This window comes from Camelus ferus, chromosome 30, assembly GCF_009834535.1.
Source record: "Camelus ferus isolate YT-003-E chromosome 30, BCGSAC_Cfer_1.0, whole genome shotgun sequence".
NCBI lineage: Eukaryota > Metazoa > Chordata > Mammalia > Artiodactyla > Camelidae > Camelus > Camelus ferus.
This window is the reverse complement of record NC_045725.1, coordinates 18,457,893-18,480,568: the sequence shown is the minus strand read 5'-3', so window position 1 is coordinate 18,480,568 and position 22,676 is coordinate 18,457,893. Positions and strand designations below refer to the sequence as shown.

Here is a 22,676-nt window from a genome sequence, read left to right as displayed (position 1 = left end):
CTGTTCAGTGAAAAGAATTTGAGATAACATGGTATTCCAAGTATGGTTAACATGTTTTTCTAAGCTTTGGGCTGTTTATAACCAATGGCCTCTCCCAAATGACTGTGTTAATTAAATTAAAAACTAAGTAATTTACATATTGGATATTCTACCTGATCACTTGGTTAACTAATTAATATGCTTTGGGGTAGACACTGCTAGATATAATAGATTGTATTTGACTACTGTGCTTGATTTGCTACTTTATCTGTACTAGTCTCATGCTCTCTGTCTTATTCTCCACCTTTGTACAATGGAATAGTGATCATTAAAACATAGACCCACACACACCGCCACCCACACGTGCGGAACACCTGAAAAGCAGGAACATCCTTAGACGTTCCTTAGTGAAATGATTTGCCACTTTTTAAAGGTGGATTTTTTAAAATTCTTGACTGTAAAGATTTTAATGATCTAAAACTTAACTCTCTGTCCCTGCACATCTCTCTCCTCCTATCCCCACTCTGAAACAATTAAATGCCCGGGCACAGTCCTAAGAAAAAGAAGGAGATTTATAACATCATGAGCCACTTGGATCCAGGGAGGGAGACGGGATACAAAGTCTAGATGACAAGATAGGTCAGAGAGACACAAATATGTATTGAGTCAGAACCCTTCAAAGTAGTTAAGGCTATCAGAAGTTCAGCTCTCAGTGTCTTTGTAATAATATCGGGAGCTATACCTTGAGAAATTCTGGATATTGAACACAGTGTTTAAAGAGAACAACCAAGGTGCAGGGTACAACTGCCCAGTGCTGGCAAGGGCTAATTAAACAATAACAGGTTAATCCATTTCCTTTTTCTTGGCTCAGTTCTTAGAAAACACATGACAGGGAGGAAAAAAACACTTACCAATAATTACTTTACACAGATAAGTGAAATAGTGACTGTTTCCCTTTACTTAAATTGTATAATTTAAAAGGCCAAGTCTGGGACTCAAAGACCATCACAACGTAGTGTCAGCTTCCCTTTTAACCCCATATCCCCATTCTCCTAGGACTTCTTTGAATACAGAATATTATTTTCTCATAATAATGGATACGTGGCAATGAGAAGAAAGGCTTGGTGGTGGATGAGGCTTGCTGACTAGCTAAACTGATCCATACACAAGTTCTCAGCGTTGGGGTTCAATTAGTTCCTCCACAAAGTGACCATTAAATACACAGCATGAACCCCTAGAATCATCTGGGAAAACGCGAATCCAAGAATGTTAAGAGTTTCAACTTCATTCCACCTCAAATTTACACGCAAATTGTCTGTATTCAATACTCCTGCAACTGCTTTATTAGTACTTATATTCATGGTTAAATTGGCCTGCTCACTAGACCTTACACCTCCCTTGCTATCCCCTGACTTTGCAGTCTTGCATTTGCCATAATCAGGTCCTCCCCAAGGAGAATGAATCCTACTGATTCGTTCAATCAACATCTTCAAGCAAATATTTCTACCAAAACTCTTTTAACAACCTCATGTCTAAGTAACCTTCCAATCAACCAATGCAATTAATGTTCTCATAGAAACCTTAGACCTCATTTATTCTTCTCAAGAAATATTTTTATACTTATCAAATAAGACCCTGAGAGCACAGAATATGTCAGAGAATATGCCTTCTATTTCATACTATCTCCCAGTAACCTCAACATGGCGTCTCATGCTTAACCAGTCACTTGGTAAATAATTATACACAGTGACTTTGGTAAGAAATGATAAACCATTTAGTCTTTTAACACACCATCTATCACAAGAAAATATTCTTCTAATTAAGCTGCACTATGGAAAGTTCACCCACTTAGTATTTTGAGTAATATCAACTGAATATCAAATAAATGATCAAGCACACTTGAAAGTAAAACTGTAACTTAGATAATAATGCATCATGTTCTACTGAATTCATCTACATCTGTAAAGCAGAAGCATTGAAACCTACTAGGGTGAATGTCAAAGAGATTATGAAATGTTAAGAAAACAAGAAGATGATATATTGTTCTTTGGATTCATTAGAGTTCCTATTCCATTCATAAAATTTAGAATATAGACATTAGGCAAATAGTATTGACAGGGAGAAATAACTCACAGCAAAAATAAGAGGCATATACAATCAAATCTGGGATAAACAATAGACATTGACATGTTCCTAGAAACTCCATCTTAGAGCTCAGTCATTAAAACTGCCAGAATAAAATTGTATTAAAATTTGCTGATATCAACTTGAGAATAAGCATGAATTTCCTGTGTAAATAACAAAATTACAAAATAATAATAACAAGGTAAGTTGACTTTCTTCTAGAATGGCTTATACAGCATACAATATAAAAATGTTCAATGATCTATTCTGATCTTCCAGTCTGAAACACAGCTGGGGATTTATGTTCCCTATTGCTTCATTGTACATAAGATAGTTGTGGATAAAGAAGAGGGTAAGTCTACCCTCCCTTTTTATTTTCTTTACCGTTAAGTGACTTATTTCAATGGGGTTTTTGTGTTTGGGACTTTTCAAATTTCAGGTCAGAAATAATTCTCCATAATTCTTCGTACATTTTGCTTCAAAAAATACAAAGCAGAATTTTGTTAACCAGCACCTATAATGTACTTCATTTCAAAATAATAAAATGGCCTCTACGTGGTGTTTATTCATTTTTTATTTATGTATGTCAACTATTCTGGAGGCTGCGAAAGTGCATTGATTTTTCTGACTAGAACTGTTTGCATGTCATAAACTCAAAACTTCTATATTCCATGCATGAAGGGATTGTTTTTGATGGGGGTGGGGGGTGATGCTGAGGTTAACATTATAATTTACATTGTATTCACTGAACTCAGAATGCACTCTGGGAGTTACAAACGTTCATTTATCCACAGGCTCAGACCTATTTCTAAGAGCACTCCAGTTAAATTTATTCACCACAGATACTATATGACAGTTAGAAATCATTCTTGATGAGATTTGTGATAGACATAAGGAAAGAGATACAATGTAGTCTGGCATCTTTGGTATTCTTGAAAAGCTGGAAGTTTTGGCATGCTGGAATAATAAAATAACTGTTTAATTGTATATTAAAGGACTTCCACATCTGATCAAAACAGATTTATAGGGACTGGATTTACCCTCTTGCCCAGATCAATTTAAAAAAAAAAACAGACAAAATATATGAAATGATAGTTTTCATATTTTGGACATCAGGCAGATCAGGTCAGTGCTCTCTAAGAGAAGAGAAACAAAGTTAGCCCACTGACTCACCCACTTCACTGTGTGGAGAAAATTCCAAGGCTGCAGAAGAAAATGGGGAAACCCAAAAGAGCCCAGTGATCTCCCAGAATTAAAGGCACAGAGTTGGAAGTCTGAGATGACCAAAGCAACTGGAGTTAGTGGGGAAGAGTACCAGGAAAGAGAGAGAAATGCACAGAAGGAGAATTCTGGACATCTGCAGAGGATCTCTCTTAAATCTTCATTTGAGTACTTAGTCCATGTGTAGGAGGAAACGTCTCAAGGCAGGGGAAGGAACCAACTAACAGTAAAAAGGAAAAAAAAAAAATCTTTGGTGCTCACCCAGGGCTAGGGAAAACCGGATTTCCACAAGCATGATGGACAATCCATGTAACCCATGATTTGGAGTAGAGCACTCAGAAGGTACTGCCTCTGTAGCAGGGCAAATTAGCCCTGTGCTATTATGTGCAACTAGTATTCTCACACCATGCAATAATTTAAAAGCAAGCCTCAAAAGAAACAAAGTTTTTCCAAGTAACTGAATTACATCAGAGAATAAAACTCAAAAATATAAAAGAAAAAAACTATAAAAATCTCTAGCATCCCACAAGACAAATACAATCTGTAAGAAACACACAAAAATTACTAAACATGCAAGAAATAGGAAAATACAATCCATAATGAGAGGAAAAATTAATAAATAAAAATAGGCTCAGAAGTGATACAGATGAAAGAATACTTAAAGAGTTATAACTATTTTCCAGATATTCAAGAAGGTAGCAGAAAGATTGAGCATGTTAACTGAAATATGGAACATATAGAAAAGACCCAAACCATCTTTTAGAGATGAATGTTGCCATGTGTAATAAGAAAAATACACTCGATAGGATGAAGATCAGATCAGTGACTTCAGGAAAAAAACAGTGACTTTAAAAATACAGTAACAGAAACTATCCAAAATGAAACACACAGGGAAAAAAGACTGGAAAAAAAACGAACAAAGAATCAGTGAGCTATGATACAACCTATGACACCATAACATGCATACACTTGGAATCATCAATTGAAAAGAGTAAGATTGGGAGGGAAAAAAAATTGATGAAAAAAGGGCCAAAATGTTTCCAAATTCAATGAAACCAATAAACCCACTGATTCAAGAATCTCAACAAACTCCAAGCACAAGGAACATAAATAAAACTGCACAGAGACATAATAATAAAACTGTGTAAAATTAGTGGCAAAGAAAAAATCTTCAAAGCATCCAGATAAAAAAAGATTATGTAAAGAGGTACAAAATACAAATGATTGCAGTAGTCTTATTGGAAACAAGGCAATATAGGAGACAGTGAAGCAAAAATTGTTAAAAATGCTGAAAGAAAAAAACTTTTCCTATAATTCTATCTTCAACGCAAATGTCTTTAAAAACCAAAGGCAAAATAAAAACATTTCCAGTTGCAGAAAAAACCATCATGAGCATAACTCATTACAGAAAGAACTCCATTCTTCTCCATGAAGAAAGAAAACAGCTGAAAATCTGGATTAATACAATTAAGATACGAAAAACATCTTTTTCTAATTTTTTTAACCTGTAAGGGTATTTCATTACTTAAAGAAGTACTAGCAATGTATGGCAAAGAGGTATAATATTTCTGTAAGGTAAACAGAGATAAATTTAAGATTCATACTATAAATTCTAAAGCAATCACTAAAGAAACAAGATGGCTGTAGCTAATGAGTTCATAAAAGATGTAAGATAAGAGATTAAAAATACTTAATCCTCTCAAAAAAGGCAAGAAAGAAAAGGAAAATGGGTACAAAGTCCAGAAGGGGCAACAAATACAACAAATAAAACACAAATAGCAGGATGGCAGATATAAATCCAAAAATGTTAATATTCACATTACATGTAAATGGCCCAAAGAGCTCAATTAAAAGTCAGAGACTGTCATACTGGATTAAACAAAACAAGACCCAACTATGTGCTGCCTGTAAGAAACCCACCTTTAAAGACAAATAGTTTGAAAGTAAAATAGTAATGGAAAAGTATATGTCATGCTAACACACAAACAAAAAACAGGCTGGAGTTGTTATATTAATATCAGACACAAAGCAGATTTCAGAGCAAAGCACATTACCACTGATAAACAGAGAGAGTTCATAAATGACAAAATGGTAAATCTAACAAGAGAACATAACAATCTTAAGCAATTGTGTTCCTGATTACAGAGCTTCAAATTGCATGGGGGCAGAAACTTAAAGAAGTAAGAGAAGAAATAGTAATTCGCAAGTATAAATATTAATGATGCAATACATCCAGATATGTTTTTTTCTGTCTTTTTTCTCTAAGTCAGCCCTGAACCTAGTTCACAGGATTAATAATTCTCAGACCTCCATGATTAAACTCTGGGATTCATACGTGAAGCTGTAATTTGTGTTTGATCAGAAATTTTAGGGCTGTGTCCTATCTCACTAGATCATATTATTCTATTGTTGAACTGAAGAGATTTAATTTTGCCAGAATATCATTTTTCCCCATAGGAAGTGGAACTTCCCTGTAGCAACATGTTCTAGTGCAAGTCCTGATCAGGCTCAAATTTGATCCCAGCCTCCTCTCTCCATGCTAAAGAGAGATTATTGCTGTTTATGACAATAGTTACCTGAGTGTGTTAATGTAACTCAACTTTTTTTTAAATCAGAAATTATCCTTGACTTTTCTTGTTTACTTTAGTTTTCTCACTATCTTTCCTCATCTGTAAAATTGGGAGATACCTGACACTAACATAATGGAGAAGATAAAGGAAGAGATTAGTATTTGTAAAGTACTTGGAAAAAATGCACTATTTGCCTGTAAAGTCTAAATGACATGGAAAATTAAGGAGAGATCCAGGTTGTTCCCAGTCAAATAAAATATTCTCTAGAAAAATAGAGAAAGTGAAGGGAAAATTTTTGATTGAATTCCTGAATTTAATGTTGATGAATGAATGACTGACATAATCCTTTCTTTGATCAATTTGACTTTACAAATGACAACTCAGGTTCTAAAATACAAAATGAAATGTGAAAGGGTTATTTTTGTTTTTAAAGGAGAAGAGGAAAGATTTGGAGATTCCTAATTAAATATATTTATATATGTAATTTTTACCCCATTGAGAAGATTTTTTTTTCTCCTCTTAACCCATTATAGTATTCATCTATTGTATTAGATTCTTCCAAGTGGTCTTGGAAAACTCACCAGGTGTAAGACAATGCATCTGCTTTGGACCTCAGAGGGTAGAAAGTGAGAAAAGAGTTACAAATAGAACGGTATGTATTATTAATGTATCACTCTGAGCTGCCCTTAAAGACTGCTAGAAAATGCACATAGGTTTAGAAGATACTAATCTCTAAAAAAGAAGTCATGAAAAAATAAAATCCATTCTTACTGATACATTCGAAGTAACGATCTCATAAAATGACCTTTTCTCTTCTCTTTTCACTCCTCTCTGGGCAACCAGTGCTCATGTTGAGTGAATCTAACTCTCCCACTCAGAATTTTCTAATCAGCATTTATTATAATTGAAACTAGGAGGTCACATTTTTGTCTTTCACGCTGAATTGAACGTCATTGTGTTGGTTAGATTTTTGTTTCATATAAATTTTAATAAATGAATATGTTTTATATAATTTCACGCATTTGGTGAGTTATCTGAGTTTAAAATCCTAGAATCCTCAACTATTTTAAAAATTGTATTTGCTATAGTAGTCTACTTCCAGGTAAAGAAGACAAACCAGAGCACTATAAACCTCAAGTTACAGTTTTATAAAACACCCAATTCAAAGCCTATGGAACTACATCATTTATACTTGCTAAACTGCGGATATGCAAAATTGTAATAATAACAACAATGCTTTATTTACGTGTGCATAATGTTTTTAACTTAAAAAAATTGCAAATAGCTGTACTTTCAATTATCTCAAGTGAATCTCACAAAAAGCTTGTAAGGTAGCATAAGATCCTGATCTACAGATGAGAAAACTGAGGCTTAGAGAGTCATAACAGTGTGAGGATGGAAAGGCTACTGTGCCACAGACAACCAATAACTCACTGTTAAAGACAGAACTTAAACCTTCATTTGATATCACTGCATTATGAACAAATTTAATTACAGATGGAAAAGGCATTTTATTAAGTTTTAAAAAAATTTACTAAACAGTCCAAAGTAAAATATTTCCAGTCAGTGTTATAAAAAAGGTTTTTTGGTAATATTTAGAAATAAGTAATGAATTTATCTAAAATAGCTAAATATTTTAACCAAGGCAAAACTTTAATATTTTGGCAATGATCATGATGCAGAGTTTGATATTTATATCTCTTACAAAGACCAAATTCTCCACCTCTGTTAACTCTTTTCAGTATCTGTTAACTCTTTGATACTACATAATAGGGAATAAAAGATACTCTTATTTCTTATTTTTACTGAAATACTATAAGGCTGGAGTTTAAATCACTTTTCCAAGACTAAACATTATGGGAGAGAGAAAAATATGGATCTGAAACCAGATTCAGAATTATATTCAGTTCCACCCTTATTTAAGTTTTAGTATGCTTAAGCTATACTTTTAAAATATAAGTCTACTGAAACTATATCCTTTAATAAACATTAGTGAAAGAATGATAAGAATTAAAGAAAATAATAATTGAGTATTCATGAAAAGAACCAAAAATATCTTTCCATACTTGCGTTAAAACACTTCAAAAGAAGTGATAAATGATCATAAAACCCCCAAAATTTTAATTGTACATTCTTCCTTTTATTGTGTAATGCCAGATCCTAAGAACAGGAGTTCCCCGAACATCTCTGCTAATCCACATCAGTGGTGGTGAAAGGTTTTTAATTCTCATTAAGAAATCTAGTAATTTTAAATGGGCTGATTAGACCTCAAAGAACATAAATCCTTTTACCATGTTTGTTCATCTCAGTTGGAAAAGCAATGGCTGTATTTGGACACTTACATATAACCACTTTTGTTCTCTGACCCTGATCAGTTGCTACAAGTATGATTTTGTTTTCATTTTCATTGTATAAGGACTTGAATACTATATTTTTTTTAAAGTTTTAAAAAATTAATCAAATATATAACCCAAATTTAGTTTTTTATATTACTAAACTTTAGTCAGAAATCTGCTCCAAAATGTCTTTTCAATTGGACTATATATTCCACAGTTGTCTGTGGACCCTCTAATTTATTTTGTTAACACAAATCAGTGAAATAGTGCCAAGTGTAACTGAGATGATGAATACACTGCCTAGAAACCAACCTTATATTCATCACCACAGCACTTGTCCCAAAATATTTAACACTATGTGTTTCTGGTTCTTCTATGATTGTGTGAGCTCCTTTTAGCTCACCCATCTCGCTTGTAACAATAAACTCTAAATGAATAAACAAATAAAATACAAAAAAAGAGAATCAATCTAAAAATCCAAACTACATAATATCTGAGGATTATATAAAAGCAAGCAGGCTATAAAATTAACTAAGAACTTGAACAAGAAAGAGAAAACAGGCAAACAAAACAAAAGAGAGAGAGAGAGAGAACAGAAAACATAAATAAAATGGTAGACATAAATTCAGCTATTTATATTTCATTATATTTTATTGGTCTAAAAACTCCAATTTAAAAGGCAGAAATTTTCATAATTTCATAATTTTCATAATCAAAGACCCAACTATATACTACTATATACTACCTACACGAGAAAGACAAATGTTAAAGGCATAGGTTGAAAGTAATGGATTGAAAAAGATATATTATGTAAACTGTAAATTTAGGAAAGCTAGAATGGCTCAATTAATAACAGATAAAACCACCCTGAAGACCAAGAGTATTACCAGAGATAAAGACATTTATTAAATGAGGTGATTTACTAAGAAGATATAACAATTATAAATGTGTACTTGCTTAATCACAGACTCTCAAATAAATGAAGCAAAAAGTCTGACAGAATTAAAGGGAGACATAGATGATTCCATGTATAGAAAGGTGATTCTGATACTCAATCTTAGCAATTCACAAACTATTGGTCAAAAAATGTAGTAAAGGCACAGATGATCTGAAAAATCCTATCAAAGACCTTGATCTAATTGACATTTATAGAACTCTATACCTAATAACTGCAGAATATTCGTGGTTTTCAAGTTCACATAGCACGTTCAACAAAATTAACAGTATGCTGGTCCACAAAATAAGCCCCAAACATTTAAAAACAGTGAAATCAAATAGAATATATAGCTAATCATGATAAGAAAATTAAAAATTAATAGTAATAAGGTATCTAAGAAAACACAAAACTGGAAAATTAAGCAACACAGTAAGTCATAGGCAGAAAGAAATCAAAGAAAAATTAGGAAATATTTTGAACTAAGTGGTAATGAATGTACAACATATGAAAATTTACAGAATACAAGGAACGTGGTACTTATACTAATAGGTTTAAAAACCTACATTATCAAGTTCTACCCTAAGAAATTACAAATAGAAGTGCAAAGTATGACTGAAATAAGTATAAGAAAGAAAATAGCCAAGATAAGAGCAAATATGAAAGAAAGAACAGACAAATAATAGGAACAATTAGTAACGTTAAAGGCTCTTTCTTTAACATGATCAACAAAACTGGTGAACCCTACCTAAACTGATCACGGAAAAGAGAACGTAAATCACCAGAAATGCAGAAGCACTTAACAACGCAGATAGTAAGAAAGTATCATGGGTGAACAACTTCTATGCCAACAAACGTGATGAAACAAAACAAATTTCATGAAAAGTTTAACTTGCCAAAGTCAATACAAAAAATACAAAATATAAAAATACCTATCTATGGTAAGGAAATTGAATGCATCTCAAAAGCCTCCCTAAAAAGGAAATCTCAGATCAAGATGGTTTTGTTAGTGAATTCTATCAAAATTCAAGGAATAAAAATTATTAATTTTATACAAACTTTTTCAGTTACATAAAAAAAGCAAATTGTTCAACTAATTTTATGAGGTCGGTATAACTTTAAAAAAATTGGATAAAGTCACTACATGTACAGAAATTTCTCGATAAATATACCTTATAAATATAGGCACAAAACATTCTTAATAACTATTAACAAATTAAATCCAACAATATAGGAATGGGTATCCTTCAAACATCAATGTAATTTACCATATTTAAAAATAATAAAGAAGGAAAAGTATATGATTATTTCAAGAGATAGAAAATTATTTCATAAAAATTCAATAAGTATTTATGATAAAATTCCCATAAAGCTGAGAAGAGTATAAAACTGCCTCAATCTGATCACAGACATCAGTGAAGAAACTACAGCTAACACCCTATTTCATGCCTCCCCTAAGATCAGAAACAGAACAAAAATGCCTGCTTTCACCATTTCTATTCAACATTTTACTGGTGATCTTAACCTTTGCAAGAAAGGAAGAGAAGGAAATAGTAGGAATGAAGATCAGAAATTAAGTATAAAACTGTTCCTATTTGCATATGACGTGCTCATTTAAATGGAAAATCTCCGAGCATCTACAAAACTACTAATAGAACAAATAGCTGGATTGAACAGGTCTTAGGGGACCAAGGTTAATATTAAAAAATTAGCTGTTTTCTTCTACACTAGTAGCAAGTGCCTAGAAAATAAATTTAAACAACTATTCATATATATATCTATCATTTTGTTTGTTCTTTTGTTTTAGGGCTAAATCTAACAAAAACATTCAAGACCTCAAGACCTCTACATTGAAAACTATAAAATACTGCTGAGACAAATTAAAGAAAAAATGCAAAAATACAGTGTATTGTATGCGAATTATAACTCAATAAAACTCTTTTAAAAATGCAACAAGCTGTACACTTTATATATGCAGTTCATTATCTATTACAATACCTCCACAAAGATAAAAAGATAAATTGATCAATGAATAGACTGATCAATAGATTTGTACACAGAAAATACTGAGTTTTTAAAATTTCAAATTACCATTGCTAAGCATTGCTAGAGTTCAGATATTGTGGATCTACACCATTGGTATACATCAAACTTGGCATTAGGACTTCTGAACTAAAAAGGAGTAAGTTTTCAAAAAATTAACTATAAACATCTAATGTACAAATATTGGTTAATGAAGCTTTATGCCTGTACTAGGTAAGCTTCGTTTTGTTCTAAATTAAGCAGTAATACATGCTGTTCAAAATGGTTTTGTATTTCTAGTCCTGAAGCAGGTCATAGTGCCTCGTGTCTCGATAGTGAGTTACTATGTCTGATAAACAAAACGCTATTTGGAAGTTCTTGTCTCATCAAAGAAAAGAGGAGGCTTATCTCTCAAATACAAACCAAACAGCTTTTTAGTCTTAAACACAACCATTCTACTTGAAGTTAGGCTGACCCTATGCTTAAATGAATTACAACTTTCTTTAATTCATTTTTAATCGTATAACTGCCATACAGTTCTTAACCTATATTCGTTCCCTTTTGTCTATTATAAAGTGTCTAGATTCTTTGTGTTTCTAAAGCTTTAAAACTGTATTTTAAATACCTTTTCAAAAAGATACTAAGAAAACTGAAATGCCTATTTTAACATTCAACAGAATAAATAAAACATTGATGATGTGTTCTTTGTAGAGTTCAAATGTGGAACTGAATGAATCCTTTATAGCTTTATAAAAATTACACCTTAAGATTATGCTTAACATATATCTTGGCCAAATAGTAAAAACACATATTGAAAGAATACTAGTTTATGTGCAAAACCATGAGGATATTTGAACAAGAAAAACAAAACTCTATTTCATATTTTAAGACATGGGACTACGTTAAAAAGAGTATCAGAATTTAACGCGTATGTACATACACACGTGTGTGCGGGGGTGAGAGTGGGTGAGTGTATATATGTACTTTCTCCTTCTAATTAAGTTTAAAAGTGAACACTCATGATGATCTATCACTGAGAGAGGTTCCTATCCTACTGTACCTTTACTAGTTGTCTTGTCTTTAAAACATATTTTATAAAGGGAAATTTCTTTGTTAAGCATTTGGAAAGATTTGCCACAGGGTTAATCTCCCAAATGCCTCAATTTTGCTAGATTTGGAAACTCATGGGAGAGTTTCTTTGTAATAAAGAGCATCATTATCAGAAGCACATGGTGAAACAATGCAGTTTGCTTTCACGCCTTCATTCTGAGTTTGCACCACATCCTCCATGCCAGAGAGCCCGTGCACTGCCACGAGAACCTCTCCCTCTGGTGCGTGGCATCAGGATGAACTGTCAGAGATGGTGCAGTTTACTGAATAATGGATAAATGAGAGTCCCCTGACATAGGTTTGACAGCCATAAAATATGAATTTTGTGATTGCCTTAGCATTCAGACTCACGGACTGACTGAGAGAATATTATTCCCAAATGCCAAGCTAACCCAAATTGTTGGAGATTTGCAGAAGGTGCGTCTCTTACTAGTGTTTGAAGCAATTATAGAGAGAATGGGTCAGTGCAATTTTCCTCTTGCACTGACAAAACCTTTTCTCGCTACTGCATTTTAGCTATCCAAATTCAAATCAGGTTTCTTGACACAAATGTTCTGTTTCTGAAAGACACTGCAAATAAGGAGGAACCCGAATCAGGCTGCATTTCCACTGAGAAGGTCACTATACTTCATTGCAAATAATGCGGTATTAAATCAACAGGTAGAATCAACTTGCTTTTTGCTTTATAACTGCTTCACTTATTGGCAACCTGTATATGACATATATTCATTTTATTTCCCTCTGCTAATGATGTAATCTTTTCTAACACTATGGAAAATGTGATACAAAATGAAGATGGAAACTTTATACATGTTAATCCTCTGAATAAATAAATTTTCAATGAATTCAGAAATACAACAATTGAAGTCTTGTATTCAGTAAAATGAAGTTAAATATAATAAGATAGTTTGGATTGGGAGGGATACAGAATACATGTAGAAAGGAGTTTGACTGCTCCAAGTGACTGGCTTGATTGAAAATCCTTTTCTTTATCTTGTTGTCTTACAGTTGTGATGACATAGCCACAGAGTTTTATCTATGAATACTATGGGGAAAAATGGTAACGTGGCTAGATAATTCAAGGTTAGAGAAAAACTGACAGATTATCTAGTGAGAAAAAAAAATGGCCTGACTTTCTTTTTGTAAGAATTATTAAGATTAGAGGTTTCCATCGACAGTGGAAAAAGAAAAATGTTCCAACATACTTTTTGTATCCTCTGACACACAGACAAGGGTACACACCAGGGTATTCATTACTGTGAATCTCTCTAGATAAAATTCTCCAATTCAAAATCCAGAAAAGTGTATGTGTGTGTGTGTACAGGGAGGCGGGTGTAGATTTACAGAAGAAAAAAAGAAAATAGGATAGAGTTGAGAATAAATATATGTTACAAATTGAAATCAAATTCCAAAGAGTATTTTTCCAAGAAAGAAAGTAATTTAAAATAGATCACTTATTTTCCTTAACAGAATAAAAACCACAGCTACTCACCCAACCTCTCAATGGAATAATATCGCTGTTTACTGTCCACACGTACTGTCTCGGCATAAGGGCTCCCAACGCCATAACCAATAATGTAACCTCGCACCACAATGTTTGGGTTCAAGGGAGGAGTCCAACTCATGATGATGCAGTTGGTCTGGGGCCTCACGTGAAGAGAGCTTGGCTGGTCAGGGACCTGAGACTCTAGAATTAAAAAAGAGGACATCATTATGTCTCATAATGGAACACACAGTGTGGCAAGACACCCCCCGTTTTAAATTATAAGACTTAACAGCATGTTCCACAGACCCTCAAGCGGTGCATCACTTATCACCCAAGTTCCTCCTTGTTTCAGCATGTGACACAGTTTCCATGCCTGATGTGGCTTTTACAGAATTTCTTAAGCACAAGAGAAGGCTGAAATTCCCTCAGAGGCACTGCAGTATCGCGCATCTTTATTCCAACAGATTTTCCTTGGACTTATTTTTTTCTCATATATTTCTTCTTAGGTATCGTGAACAAGGGGTGAAATCAAGGCAGATGTAAAAACAATAGAGAAACGAAATGTCCCAAACTGTCTCGCCTACAGGTTATTTACTCTGATTTAACTAGAAATGAAAATAAATATAGCTGTCCTTTCTTAAGAAATTGTCAGGATCAACAATTTAGGGCCATGATTTGCTGAGTGTGATTAGGATGGTACTTAACGCATGGTTTACTTCATCTGTGAAAAGTACATTTATTGTGAACGGAGGCGATGACCTGGGTTAAAGCCCCAGACTTTGGAGTCTGCAATTTTGGTTTCCTACAAGGCTCTGTTATTTACAAACTGTGTGTCCTCATCAGATTATTTATCTTCTCTGCGTTTACCTTCTAATTAAACTGGCCTTCCAAATACTGACTGACTCAAAGATTGAGCTCCGGAAATAATCAAGAGAAGCATCCAAATTTGTACTAGATACTCACCAGCTGTGACACCGTAAGCCTTACGTATCCTCTCTCAGCTTCAGTCTCCTAACGTGCAGGATGAGAATAAGGATAGTACTGTGGTGCTGCGAAGGTTTAATGAAATAATGCTTAAAAACACTCGAACTACGAGTAGCACCAACTGATGTTAGCTACTCGAGAGAAAATGCTACCCTGACCTAAATTTTCTTTTAAAGAGATTGTGTGTTGAAAATTAATAAACTGGCATTCTGATTTTTATATCATCGTTCTTCTCTATGACTCTATTTCTAAAGAAATGATGTATTTTCTGGACACTGATCATAATTCAATTAATAAATATGAGTAGAGTGCCTAGTGTGTCTGAGTATACGGCTAGGCACACATGATGATCAGGGTACAGGAGAGAGCAAATGTCTTGAGGTTTATAGTTTAAAGGGGAAGACAGAAAAAAAGGCAGTTGTAATATACTATAATAAATATTTTGATAGGTTTAATACAGAGCCTATTCTTTGAAAATCCAAGAAGTATGCTAGGAAGAAGTTTATGAAAGAATTGGCCCATCTAAACTTTAATAGTCCATTAAGTGCTTTGCACAGCTCTAGGTAGTTGATAAGTACCTAAAAATATTAGTGACTTAAACTTTATTCAAACTATCTGTGTTCATTATTTCTTTCACAACTGAAAATCTCTGAAGGTAGCACATTGCAAATTATGTAAGAGAATCTGACGATTAAACTTAATATTACAATTCATTTTTCTCCTTGATGCAATGGCAAAAGGTGATGCAGTCTCCACCACCAACTTTATCTTCAACATGCATACTTCCAGCTGAACTGATATATGGAAGCATGTCTTTTATTAAAGTTTTAAAAGTAGGTACCATACTAACAGCTTTTCAAAAGATGCTACATTCTAAAGATGTTACATCAACAGCATTTTCTAAAGTTGCTTTTTTCCCCCCGAAGATGCCCATTCGGGACAAAAGGGACAAACTATTATTCGTCTGCCCTGAAGAAGCCTGAGATACAATATGCAAAGGTGCCATAAGAAGTTATTTCAAAATGTGTATCTAGACCTTAACAGTAGAACACAATGTCTGTGAAGAACTTCCCATTATAAACCCTAGGTAAAAGTAATAAAAGAGACGAAAGAGATGGATTAATACTTTTCAGCCCTACTGTCATGGAGGCTCTCCAGTGTCCTTGAAATGTAATGGGCTCACCAGTGAATTCTGTTTGACATATTTGAAGCTTTTGCAATAATTATTGAAACAACAAGATAATCTGCCTAATCTTATTTTTAGAAAATGAAATAAATACTATTCAGATTTTCTGCATTTATGACTTTTTCAAAACAATTTGCAAGCCTAATGATTTGAATGACAATACTCAACATCTTTTAGAAAAAAGAGAAAACTATTTTAAATATTTTCAAAACAATCACTATTTCTCCAATTTTCTGCAAACCACAGAGTAGCTCCCTGCAAGTTAGTTACATTAATACCCCATAGAATTTCATCAGTCGAAGCTGTAAGGGTGCCATGGTAATGAGGGCATGAACTGGTTCTTGAAGAAGACCTGTTAATATACAAAACTCATCTTTATTCTTCACCACATAAAACGAGTTTCAATTCTACAGCCAAACCTCAAAATAATTTTTAACATGATAAAAATCAGGGTGTTGATACTTAAGAGTATATGCTGCTTCCGATCTGAACATTTAATGGGCTTTTAGCACCCAATTAAGATCCCTGGGTCGAAAGAAAGGTGCCAATCAAGACAGTATTAGACCTAAGCCATTTATAATACACAGTCTCATCATAAAGGTAATTGTGTCAGGAGATTGTTCACAATCTGGAATAACCCACTTGTATCCACTCACTCAGTTATAAAAGACAGAAACAACAATTTTCCTTTTATGTTACTTGAGTGAGTTTTGCCTAACACAGCTGACCAGAGAGACTATGAAAATGGTTACTATTGGAATGAACTATAAAACATCGATTTAGAAAATTTGCTATGGAAGGTATGTGGCATGAGTACTCTTTAAAGGCCAAAACTGAAATTTGCTACTTAGAAGTACATGAAAGATTTTATAAGTAACTTCAGGACAATGATTGCATATATAAAGCATAGAGAAGTATCAAGGTACTTATTGAAATAATTTGAAACCCCAAAAACACAAAACATTTTGCCTGAAATATTCAAATTAATAAGGTCCCAAATTTCTGCTAGAGTCAAGATAACTAGGTCAACTGCCATTCTGATTATATTATGGAATTATGAATTCTCTTTTGGTTTGTGTCTAAAGAATATTTATTATTCTCTGAGTGATGATATAGATTTTCACTAATGAGTAATGTTCATATATAGCACACTAGGAATTTATCAGACTAATCCCAGAGACATTTCAACACTTACAGTGCATATCCTATGTGTCAGTCATAGTTCTAGCTACTAGAAATACAGTTTTGGGGGAGATGAGACCAAAAAAAACCACAAGGAAATCATGAAACCTTGGTAAGTGCTATGCTAGGATATGGCATATAACTGACTCATACACATGGGACAGTAACGACTCATCAAGGAAGGTATTCCTGGTAGAGTCTAAGGTGAATGATCGGAAAGAGCCAGTCAAGTAAAGTTCAAGGTGGAAAGCTTCATGGGCAGAAGGAATAACTACTTCAAAGGCCCTATAGCAAGAATGAATCTGGTATTTGAAGAAACCAAAGAAGGTCATTGTGCTTGACCACAGAAGGAAAATGAAGATTGAAAGGGAGTTACTCAGTGGGAATGTAAAATGATGCAGTGCTCTGGAAACCAATATGGTGGCTCCTCAAAAACTCAAAAATACAATTACCATATGATCCAACAATTTCACTTCTGGGTATATTCTTGAAAGAACTGAAAGCAGGGATTCAAACAGGTATTTATATACTGTGTTCATAGCAACATTGTTCACAATAGCAAAAAAAAGTAGAAGCAACTCAATTATCCATGGATAAACTGTGCTCTATACATACAATGGAATAATTGTGGGCTTTAGAAAGAAACTTCTGACGCCTACTACAACATAGGTGAACCTTTAGGACATTATGGTAACTGAAGTAAGTCACTCACTAAAGGACAGAAATCGTATGATTCCATTTATATAGAACTTAAAGTAGTCAAATCAATAAAGACAAAGTAGAATGGGGATCACTAGGGGCTGGGAGGAGGAGGGTGGAAGGAGCCACTGTTTAATGGATACAGAGTTTAAATTTTGCAAGATTACAAGAGTTTTGCAGAAGGGTAGTAGTGATGGTTACACAATGGTGTGACTGTACTTACTGCCACTGAACTGCACACTTAAAAATGGTAAAAATGGTAAATTTTGTGTAATGTATATTTTAAAACAATGTTTCAAAAAATTAAAAAAAATAAGAGACCCTAAAAACATGTCCATATTTGTCTGCACGTCTATTGTGGGGATTAAGTATTTGGGGCCTTTGAGAGGTACAGTCAACAGAGCCATATGAGTGGCTGGGGAAAGAGGAGGCTCAGTGATAACTCAGAGATCCTTGGCTTAGGCAACTGGTAAATGATGCACTGAGCTGAGGAAAAGCAAGTGAATTCTTCAGTCATGTTAAATTTGAGATGCATATTAGTCAGACTTACGCAGCCATCAGAGAAGTGGGAGGGCCTGTAAGTCTGGGATTTGGGAGGAAGGCCATGGACAGATTTAGAGATGTGGAAGCCACCAGTATATAGAGGGTATTTAAAACAAATTCGTATGAATATGTGTGAAGATGTGTGTAAACAAATAATATATATATAAGATGATGTCAAATGAGTAAAATCACTCAAAACTCCCTAAAGTCTTCCCACAGCACATTGGAAATCCAGGTTCTTTACAATGGCCTAAAAGGTCATGTGTAATCTACCCCTTTCCCCACTTAGCTCTCTGTCCACATCTCCTACCACTTCCCCTGCTCACCTCACCCCAGTCATTCATGCCTAGCTGGATATTTACTGTCTCTCAAACATGACAGGCATGCTCTGGCCTCAGGACATTTGCACATGCTATACTCTCTGCCTGGGAAGCTCTCCTTCCGCTATGCCTTCCTCCCTGACCTTCTTCAGGTTTTGTTGTATTATTTCCAATTTCAGACTTCCCTGGCTACCATATTTAAAATTGTAATCTTTCTCTAACCTCTAATCTCTTAAACTAATAATCTCCTTTCATATTTTTCCCCATAGGATTTATTGTCACTTATTGTGCTAGTTCATGTGATTATTCTATTATTGTTTGTCTCATCTCCTTCTATAAATTCTAAATCCAGTACTTAGAATAGTTCCTGGCACGAAGTTCTCAAGAATGTGGGAACAAAGTCTACATATTCTATAATGTTCCATACAATTGTCATCATGTATAACTGTCATTAAAAATAAAATTATCACAATATTATACAACTCTCTCCATAAGATAAAAATGGTAGGGAAAAATGGAATAACATTTTTGTTATTTTGTTGTTGAAACAAGAAAAAAATATAGTTAATGTCATTTTCTCCTAGTGACCAGCAAGATTTGTCTCCTCTGACTCCTGCTAATGAAAATGATTGCTGCTGGGTACCATATGCTGCGATGGCACTGCCAAGTGGTGTCAGGCAGTTGGTTCTTTTGACAAATACTCACATATCGGTTCTCTATTTAGTGTGCTGCATTTTATAGGTCATTTTGTTAGCGTTTGGTTCCAGTCCGTAATAGCCTATATTTCTCTATGGAGAATTACATAAGGCAGTTGACAGACTCACAGGCGGTCTTTCCAGAAAGGTCTGATACATACTAATGTGTTCATTTCTATTGGCAGGGCCTGTTCTCAGCAACGGACATCATCTTCCATAAGGCACTCACCTCTATAAGCTTTGAATGTTATTTATTTGTTTATTGCAATGGGCAATCACTTGTATTCATTATTAAACTCCATCTTGGTTTTTTGTTTGTTTGTTTGTTTGTTTTTACAACTCTACTCCTACTGTTTTCTCAATATTAGCTTTTTAATGTATTTTAAAAATTTACATGCAGTGAATTCACTCAGCAGTACGCGGTTCATGGATCCGCCACGGCACAGAACAGTTTCACCTCCCTTGAAGTTTCCTCATGCTGCTCCCCCTCTGCAATCATTCCTTCCCACAATCCCTCAGTATTAATTCAAATAATGACTTTTACAATTTCATTTCTCTACAAATATATGCTCTTGGACTAATCTTACTTATTTGCAGCACTACATTTTTAAAAAACCACCTAGGTTTCTGTTCTTGTTCCTAATAATAATGAGTAAAATTTATGGAGATCTATTGGCCATAAGCATTATACTCAGCATTTTAATAAATGTTTTATTATTTAACATTTCACATATAGATTGTGCTGTTAGCTATTCCATAAATTTTACATTATTTATCTCAATTTTTACTTTTTGAAGTTGAGAATTGTAATTTTAATTGTATTTTATCTTTTTGTTGAGTTTTAATACAAATTTCCCTTCAATCTTAATTGTTTTAGGTCAAATAATCTTATTATTCCATTATATTACTTTATTTTCAGCTACTTTTGTTTGTCTAGTATTAATTTTACTCTATCACTGCTCCTAAAAAAATTAAGATGGATATAGATAGAAACAGAGCAGAATGGGGATTCTCAGGGGCTGGGAGGTGAGGGAAATGGGGAGATGCTGCTCAAATGGTACAAACTTCCAGTTATTAGATGGCTAAGTTCTGGGGGGTCTAATGTACAGCATGGTGACTATGCTTAATAGTACCATATTATATAATTGAAAGTTTCCAAGACAGCACATCAGTAAATGTTCTCACCACATATACACACAAAGAGGTAGTTCTGTGAGACGATGGATTTGGTAACTAATCTCACTGCAGCAATTGTCATATTGTATACATTATACACCTTAAAATTACACAATACTGTATGCCAACTATATCTCAATAGAGCTGGTGAATTTTTTTTAAAAAGGCAAGACAAAATCAGGAAAAGAAAAAAAAAGAAAAAAGAAAAGGATGTAGACATTCAAGGGAAGCAGGTGAGTATACAGTCTTCTAAAAAGGGTGTTCTGACAGCTTTTTACTACATCACTGCTGCATTTGTAGGAGTCTCTGCATTGCTAATTTTTGCCAGCCAAGCTCCTCTGTTTTAGGGTAAAGGTTTAACTTTAAATTACATCCTTATTGATCGTGTATAACAATTCTAGCTGCTCACTTCAATTTTTTTTTTTAAAGCAGCACAAACTGATGTCTGAGTTCAATTTCCTGGACAATGCCTTGCTAAACTTCATCATAAATTCTCTCATATCCTTATGCAAGATATTTACATAAGAACTTTGGGGAATTCTAATGATTTTGTGTTTTCTTTTTAAGCTGAAATTTTCAGGCACAATATAAATATTTTAAAACTTCCCAGCTGTTAGTAATAGCAAACATGCTTTCAGGGAACCGTAAACAAACAGTGAAGTTTGGCTCTATAATTACTTTAACAAAACATCCTAATGAAAAGGGGGATCCATAGGGAACTGGAGTGTTTCTCCAAGTTACTGCTGACCTTCACACGGCTTAAGCCAAACAGAGAAGGCAAGAGAGACGACAGAAGTCACAGAAGGAAAGGGAATTTCTTTGATTGTTTTCAGTTCCCTGCACATACCACTGCTTCTGTTTAGCTGACTTGCAAGGTTCAGAGTTACCACCCTAACGACCCTTTGGAATTCATAAGGAGAGTCTAAAGAAAGGGGGAAAGAGACACAGCACTCACTGAAGAGGGCTAACACTGCGCTTCCTTCCAATGCAGATCTCTTCGGCTACAGCAAAGAACGTGTCTTTCCACGTGGTGCTCCAAAAAGATTGCTTCCTCCTTATTCATAAGCTTAAGGGAAATGAAAGCAATTCTAATGGAAATCTGACTTTCAAAATCTGACTTTGGAATGCTTAGGACTCAAGGTTCTCCAACGTTAGCCATGAAAGCTTTGGTGGAAGTCATTTAAATCTTATACTTTAAAGATTTACTTGAATAAGTTAAAATGGGATGAATACTTAAAACATCTTTCAATCTATGTATATATGTATTCTGTTCTATACAGACTAGGTTCTATATTATTTCTGTACTTATATATAGAAACAGAGCAAGCCATCAGGCTGAATGTTGTTTTGATGCCCCTGGTAACCACTCCTGAGCTTGTCCGTTTCTCCAACTATTAATTCCCATCAAGGGTTACACTTTTTCATATCTGAATGATGCAGTCAAAAGAAGAAAAACAGGAGGAAGGAAGAGGAATCCAAATCAGATTCAGGATGTAGCTGGGTGAAAGAGAGCATAGCTTAAGAAATTGAGAAATCCTTAGGACTGAGTATGTTTGGTCCTATTAATTTCTTACCGCAAGTAAAAACAACACCTACAAAGCAAGTGAAGCACGTCTTGTTCCACGTTTATGTAGTCAAATGCCCTGAAATGACTATCAGTTTCCATTATGTTGTGCAGGTGAACGAACAATCTCAAATCATGTACTATAACAGCACTATGTGCAAGAAATATGAACTGCACCAGCTTTCTTCTATTCACTTTTTATTTACCTTCTATCAGATGGCTAATGTGTGTATTACGGTCAAGGACAAGAACTGTCTAAGCAATTATAATCCAAATGAAGAAATGCTAGAGGGGGAAGGTAGAGCTCAGTGGCAGAGTGTGTGCTTAGCATGCATGTGGTCCTGGGTTCAATCCCCAGTGCCTCCATTCAATTTTTTGTTGTTGTTGTTTTTTTAAAGAATTGGAAGAATGAGACCAGAGACAATATTTGAAATGTGTTGAAATGTGTTAAAATAATTGGCTGGTTAAGGAGTCACATTTGGATGAGTGAGGGTACATTCTGAACTAATAGTGGCAAAATAATTTTTCTCAAGGTGTTCGTTTTG

The 22,676-nt window shown here is 34.2% G+C and overlaps 1 protein-coding gene across 1 annotated transcript in view; it reads right to left on the bottom strand.

The window, feature by feature from the left end:
- DCC (DCC netrin 1 receptor) overlaps positions 1-22,676 on the bottom strand; it is a 986,493-nt gene that overhangs the window by 148,390 nt on the left and 815,427 nt on the right. Inside the window, exon 15 of the mRNA XM_014557664.2 lies at positions 13,789-13,983. Within this exon, the coding sequence (XP_014413150.1) occupies positions 13,789-13,983 (195 nt within the window). The remainder of the gene's footprint in view (positions 1-13,788; positions 13,984-22,676) is intronic.